At 42.0% G+C, this 7,708-nt stretch overlaps 2 gene segments (V, D, J or C); both read left to right on the forward strand.

The window, feature by feature from the left end:
• Positions 1–249: 249 nt before the first annotated feature.
• On the forward strand, positions 250–626 carry LOC118575639. The segment is given in 2 exon segments: positions 250–295; positions 379–626. Coding segments are annotated over 2 exon segments (294 nt in total).
• A 6,143-nt stretch (positions 627–6,769) lies between these two features.
• Positions 6,770–7,296, forward strand: LOC118575638. The segment is given in 2 exon segments: positions 6,770–6,815; positions 6,914–7,296. Coding segments are annotated over 2 exon segments (429 nt in total).
• The last annotated feature ends 412 nt before the right edge of the window (positions 7,297–7,708 follow it).

The raw sequence follows: 7,708 nt of genomic DNA on the forward strand, positions 1-7,708 counted from the left end.
ATTTCTCATTTCTCCGGGATTGAAATCCAGAAAAGAACAGGAAAATCTTCCTGAGTTTCCATCACCAGTTCCTCTAGGAAGCACACGGAAAATCTCAGTCACCTGAGGGAAGAATGGAAACCTTGTCCTCTGCTTCCTTTTATCCTCTCAGGAACCCCTCCCAATGCAAAGCAGCCTTCAGGCTCAGGCTGAAAGCCCAGGCCTAGCTGAGGAGCCCCATCTCCTTCTCAACAGAGCCTCCAGCAGAGCATGGCTGTCCTGGTGCTGCTCCTCTGCCTGGTGACCTTTCCAAGCTGTAAGTGTGTCAGGGTTTCAGGAGAGGGAACAGGCATGTCATCTATGGGATGTAAGACTGATGGTAATGTTGTTTATCCCCAGGTGCCCTGTCCCAGGTGCAGCTGAAGGAGTCAGGACTTGGTCTGGTGCTGCACTCAAAGACCCTGTCTCTCACCTGCACTGTCTCTGGGTTGTCATTAACCAGCTATGGTGTACACTGGGTTTTCCAGCCGCCAGGAAATGGGCTGGAGTGTGTGGGAGCAATGTGGAGTGGACATATAGAGTATAATTCAGCTCTCAATTCCCAGATCACCATCAGTAGCGACACCTCCAACAACCAAGTTTTCTGAAAACTGAACAATCTGCAAACTAAGGACACAGCCGTGTATTACTGTGCCAGTGTGAGCCTGTACAAAAACCTCCCTATGGAGATCTCTGACACAAATAGGGGGCACCAATGACCACCAGGACTCCTGAGGACCACCAGTAATGTTCACTTCAGAAGCTATTAAGTTCTCAACTATGCTGAATGAGCATCAGTTTTAATGTCAGAACCTGTGGTTTCCTCTTCAAGCCAAGGATGTCCTCTAGAGGACCCTCTGAACTGTCATATCTTATTCAACCTTCTATGTGTGAACACATTACAACAAAATTTTTCCCACTAAACCCTCTAAGCTATCCCATTGCTTCTGATTACCAGACAGAATAGCAGCTAATTTTATATATTCCGTGTGTGTGTGTGTGTGTGTGTGTGTGTGTTTCACTTGATATTTCAAAAGGAGTCTGAAATTGTAACAATTGTTGACTTTAATTCCCTTGAGGAATCTTGGGAATTTTTAGTAATTTGTAATTTATCTTCTTTGCCTTTGAACATGTGATGGAGAAACTGCAGCTTCCCAGATTTATTGTCATTTTTCAAAAGTAGATTTGAGACAGAAATATCCATTATTTTCTTCTTCTAAACCACAAGAACTTAAAAGAATAATCTTGGTTATCAATTGTGAAAAATTCTATTTTCAAAAAATTTCATCTTGGTAAAAATTAGTTTGCTAATATGAATAGGGCTGCTATGAACGTAGTTTAGAAAGGGTCCTTGTGGTGTGGTTGAGCATGTTTGTAATATCTAGTCTATTTGTATTTGGCAAGATTAATATTAAAGAAATATTCTATGTATCATTTATTTGTAAGATTTAGGTTTCATATCTAACTTATCTTCTATCATAACTAAGGAAAATTATAGCTATCTAGCCTTCAACTACATCAAAGTCCTCAAAAGGATATAATATTACCTGAGAAATGGCAGAAAGTCCCAAGCAATTTTTGAGAGTCTTGCAAGAGTAGACAGAGACAGCTAGCAGCCTGGACAGACATTCAAAGTTCTGTAAACTTGGGGCATCTGTCATCAGCCCACAGGACTAGAGTCTCTCAGTCACTTCTCTGTGTCCTGTAGAATGTCTGACAGTTTCCTCTGCAAAGCAAGAACCTGAAGGACCATTTTGCCAAGCAAAGTTCAGTGGTCACCTTCCAATGTGTCCTGCATATCCAGTTGATCAAGCAGTCCAGGCAAGAGAAGTTTCTTGCCCAAATGGCTATTTTTGTCAGGAAGAAGATAAACTCCAAATGGAGGATCTTCAATGCCCATTCTCCTTTCTGAAGTAAATCAGTGCTGCCAGGAGCAGACATGTCTCACTGTCCAGAAAGTCTAAATTTTTAAAATATTTTAAATGACATATTCTGTAGGTCTTTGAGGTGTATGAAGATTAGCTACCTAACTGAATGATATCTGTGAACACCTAGAAAATTTAACATGACTGTAAGTTTGACAATCATAGAAGAGTAATTATTAATCTATTTTTAATTATACATTGCAATTTTATTTTAGCTGTACAAACATAATAACTTAAACAAGAGTAGAAATATATATAGTAGAACAAAACCAACTCTAAATTTGTATCAATAAACTAAAATATATACCAATGTAAAACATTTTAAACAAGTTGTTCTTTAAAATTAGGTTCAATAATATACCTTTTCATCTTATCATATCTAAACTACTACCTTTTCTTCTTTAGAATGAGATTGTATTCATAATTGACATGTTTTTAAATAAAAATACTGGTTTTTCTCTATCCCACACCAGAGGGCTCTTCTGATATGGAACAAAAGAAGCTTTCAACCTTTTCTTTTAGCAATATGTTTGGGTTAAGAGAAGGAGTGAGCCAATTCCATCTCTAAAGCCAGCTTGGTATATTTGGGAATTTGGGCATAGTTTTTCATACTACTTTCTACTGGGTGAGGGTGCTGTATCTTACGGAGATACAAAGAAATTTTAGGCTAATGAGGTAGCCATGGGGCTGTATTGTCTGAGCCAGTTGCCTTGAAAGCGTTCTGGATGTTGGATTATCTGGGCCATTTTAGACCTTTCAGGGGGCCTTGGCTGGTCAAACCTGATGTATCTTACCCTGGATCAAATCCATAGCCTCTTTCTTACTGTGGATACAAAAGCAGAGCCTCCTTTCCAAAGCAACATATCCTTAGATCCACATTTTGGGGTCAAGCTACCTATAAAATATACATATTGGTTTAACTCATCTGCATTTATAATTAAATACCTCTCTGCAGTTAAAAATGTCAAAGACTAGACAATCCAGATACCCTGTGAGACATTCATCATTACATGGCTTATTTGTCGTATTATTTTTAATTTCTCAATAAAGACTTTATTTTTAAAAGGTATATTTTTATATAACTGCATATATTTCTTTTTTCTCTCCTTCAAATTTACATATATTTTTACATATATTGCAAACATTTATAGGCTTATCTCATCTGAAACTGTCTTTTTGTGAATCTGTTGCTTTGAACTGCAGCGTGCTCCACCCACCTCAGCTTGCCATCATGGTGGTGGTAGGCTTAAAGAGAGCTCTGGGAACCATTGTCCCACAGATTTTCATAAGCAGTGGGTCTATGCTTCCACCTAGCAGCATATAGCCCAGAAATACCTTCTCTCTCTCTCTCTCTCTCTCTCTCTCTCTCTCTCTCTCTCTCTCTCTCTCTCCCTCTCTCTCTCTCTCCCTCTCTCTCATTTTTTAACTAGCAAAAACTATATCCACCATGCAGCAGCAGCATAATGTCCAGCATGGAGATGCCTTATTCCCTCCATACTGTAGGTCAAGCACACAGACCATGAACCCACCATTCAGAGCAACGCATTCACAGCATAGAGAACATCCCACAACAGCTCGCCTCTGTGCCATCTGGATTTAGATTCAGTGATTACTACATGCACTCTGTCTGAGGTGGATCTCACATTTGTAAGACTGGGGTTCAGAAAACAATATGTAAATTCTGTCAAAAACCAACTGACCATATCCAGAGACAATTCCAAGAACACTCTGTAGCTCATAATGGACAGTCTGAAATTTGATGACACAACACTGTATTACTATATCAACTATACACACTGAGGGCATATTAGTATGAGCCTGAGCCTAGACATGAGCAGGATGTATTTATGGCCATAAGGGGCCAGTGAAAACAAGAGATGTGAGAATCCCCCTAAGAAAGAACATAGGGGCATGAAGGGCTGGACTCCTGACATCTGGGCTGCCTCTCCACTTCACAAGAAAGTTTCTCTGAAATCTCTCTATAAATACGGTGTATAGTCATATTTAAATTCTTCAAGTATAAAATAGTATATTCAACTGTGATTCATATGTTTAACTGTAGGAGGTTCTCTGACCCAAACAAGATGGGAAGTATCATACAAGGAAGAACTAACTACTGTGAGCAACAGGATCAGATTCTGAATTAATTTAGGGACTATAAAAATTGGTCTTCCATAAACTGTGGTGGTATTGTGTTCCCCAAAATACTATACACCATAATAAACTTATCTGGGGTCAAAGCACAGAACAGCCACTAGATACAGACGCTAGAAAGTGGTGGCACTCACACCTTTAATCCTAGCCTTCTGGAGGCATGGATCTCTGTTAGTTCAAGGCCACATTGGAAATAGCCAGACTTGGTGACTCATGCCTTTAATCCCAGCAAGTGAGCCTTTAATCCCATGGAGTGATGGCAGAAAGCAGAAAGGTATATCAGGCATGAAGACCAGAAAAGAGAAGCTTTTAGCTGGTTAAGATTTCAGGCTTTGGAGCAGCAGTTCAGCTGAGATTCATTTGGATGAAGACCCAGAGGTTTCCATTCTGAGCAAACAGGATCAGCTGAGGAATTGGCAAGGTGAGGGAGATGTGGTTTGTTCTGCTTCTGTGATCTTCCAGAATACACCCCAATACCTGGCCTCAGGTTTGACATTATTAATAAGCCCATTTAAGATTCATGCTACAGTCAAGGCAGGGCCTCATTTGGGTTTCATAGTTGACAGTATAGGTTTCAAGTAAGATAGAAAGGTAAGGCAAAGTCAGTGAACCATGAGTTTTGGTGAGCTTCACACTCACCATAGACCTCACACAAGGTGTGCCCATCTGACCAATCACAGACCACATTGTCTAGCTTGTCATAAAATGTGTGCAAAGTATTTATCCTGGGAATGTTCCTGCATGGAGGATCTCTAGTAACTCTATATTTGACACCCCTTCAATATGGGGTAAGAATTGGAAATAATCTACATTAATGTTTTTTTATTGATACACATTACATGAAAAACAACAGGCATGATGAGCTTGTGAATGGGAGACCCATTTCATGTCCAGGAGACAGAATTTCACAGCATTCTTCCTCTCCCACACCTCTTACATTCTTTCTGCCTCCTCTTCCTCAGTGTTCTCTGAGACATGGAAGAACTCGAATGGAACTGGAAATCAATGTGCCAAACAATGTAACCAAGATTGGGAAGGATGAACACTGCCGGTTTCTGTCATATACAGAACCTACATTGTGTGTATGTTACGTGTGCCAGCTTCTACTTTGTAGAATTCGGAACTAGAACAGGAGCCCTCGGAAGGGAAGCCATCTTAAGTGTGGGGCACTGGGAACTTGCCCAGGGTAGTGCTGGACTGGGAAAGCCAAAGTGGGGTGTGGTGAGATAATGAGAATGAGTAGGAAGGAAACAAGAGAACTGGTTAAATAAGAACAACCATCTCTAAAACAAAGATGACTAGACTGCTACCCAACTCCAGGGAGGCTACCTAGAAAACGGGACCCTAGGAAAGACACAGGGATCACCCAATGGCAGAGAAATGGATGAGATCTACATGAACAACCTGGACGACAGAGGGAGTAATGAAGGGCAAGGTTTGAGGGAAAGAAAGCTTAGGGGAGCAGGAGATCCCAGCTGGATCAAGAACAGAAAGGGAGAACAAGGAATAACAGAACATGATAAATGAAGGCCACATGAGAACAGGAATAGGCAGAGTGCTGGACAGGTCATCAGAAATCCACAATGATACATCCTCTGTAGACTGCTGGCAGTTGTTTGAGAGAAAGCCTGATCTGACCTAGACTGGTGATCAGATGGTCAAACACCCTAACAGTAGTGCTGGAATTCTCATCCAATAACTGATGGAAGTGGAGGCAGAGATCCTAGGCCAGGCCCCAGGTGTCCAACTGTCAAGAAAGAGGAGGGTCTGTAATTGAGTGAATTGTTGAGACAAAGATTGGAAAAAGCACAGGGACAAACAGGCAAATGAATGGAAGCACATGAATTATGAACCAAAGGCTGTGGAACCCCCAGCTGGATCAGGTCCTCTGGATAAGTGAGACAACTGAATAGCTTGAACTGGTTTGGAGGCATCCAGGTTGTGTGACAGGGACCTGTCCATAATGCTTGAGCTGGCTGTTTGAAACCTTGGGCTTACACAGGGACACTTTGCTCAGCCTGGGTGTAGAGCAATTGAGTTTGCTGCAGACTGAAATGTCTCCATAGCAACCACAAAGCAGGAGAGAGGCAGTGACAAGGGAAATCCCATCTGTAATCCTCTTATGTCCTGATGACAGCATTGTCACATAAATATGAGAAATTCAGATAATTCCAAAGTGTTCCTGTAACAAGCAATGAGTTCTTCTAACCTCTCCAGGGAGGTGTGACCTTGTCCCAGATCCATGTATGGGAGAATCCTTGTCCAGCCCAGACGGTGGGAAACACTGGGCTCCTAGATAGAAACACTCCTGTGTGTGTGGTGCTGTTACTTTCTCTAAGAAGATACAATAGTGTGAAAATACAGCATGTTCTGAGCACCTGCAAAAGATATAACTAAATGAAGTAAGGAAAGGTTCCATAGAAAACTACAAAACTGGGGCTATTTCTATATCTGTCATCAATGTCTTTGATGTCTTATATATTCTCTGATCACTGCCTTCCTCCCTGGGTCTAATTACAGTGCTTGCTATAGCCAGACAATATGCAAATAAGGCTTCCCTGGGCACATGAAAACCAGGCCTGCCCTGACCCTGCAGCTCAGGCAGAGGAGCCCAGCCCTGGATTTCCAAATACTGCTACTCAGTGATTTGCACTGAAAACAGAACTCTCACCATGGGCTTGAGGCTCAGCTGGTTTTTCTTTGTCCTTATTATAAAAGGTAATTATATTAAGGAAGATACTGTGTGTTGTGTGGACATAAGAAAGAGAAAATTTGACTTCTGTGACAGTTTTCTGACCAGAATTCTCTGTTTGCAGGTGCCCAGTGTGATGTGCAGCTGGTGGAGTCTGGGGGAGGTGTAGTGCAGCCTGGAAAGTCCCTGAAACTCTCCTGTGCAGCCTCTGGATTCACCTTCAGTAGCTATGACATGAACTGGGTCCGCCAGGCTCCAGGGAAAGGACTGGAGTGGGTTGCATACATTAGTGGTGGTAGTAGTTACATCAAGTATGCCGATGCTGTCAATGGCCGATTCACCATCTCCAGGGAGAATGCCAAGAACACGCTGTACCTGCAAATGAACAGTCTGAGGTCTGAGGACACAGCCATGTATTACTGTACCAGAGTCACAGTGATACAATTCTACTGTGAGCTCAGACACAAACCTCCCTGCAGGGTGATCAGACCCAGCAGAGGGCGCTAGGTTCACACAAAGATCTGGGCCATGGAAGAGCCTGTTCAGAGAGGCATAGAGGGTTGGAATCTTTTGTGTCTGGGCTGCTTCTCTGTAACCATCTCAAGGATTCTCTCTGCTGGTATGCTCTGTAGTAATACTGGAAGTGTCAATTTTTTTTATTCAAATCTCTCTCTCTCTCTCTCTCCCTCTCTGTCTCTCTCTCTCTCTCTCTCTCTCTGTCTCTCTCTCTCTCTCTCTCTCTCTCTGTGTGTGTGTGTGTGTGTATTTTCCTGAGTAATTGTGAATTAGTATATTTCTGCACATGTTGATATGAAATGTTTTTCTCTAGCAGCCTACACCATATTTTTGAGACAAAATGTTTCACTGACCCCAGAACTCACCTACTCATTATACTGGTTGGCCAGTGACCCACACTGAT

This window comes from Onychomys torridus, unplaced genomic scaffold, assembly GCF_903995425.1.
Source record: "Onychomys torridus unplaced genomic scaffold, mOncTor1.1, whole genome shotgun sequence".
Lineage (NCBI taxonomy): Eukaryota > Metazoa > Chordata > Mammalia > Rodentia > Cricetidae > Onychomys > Onychomys torridus.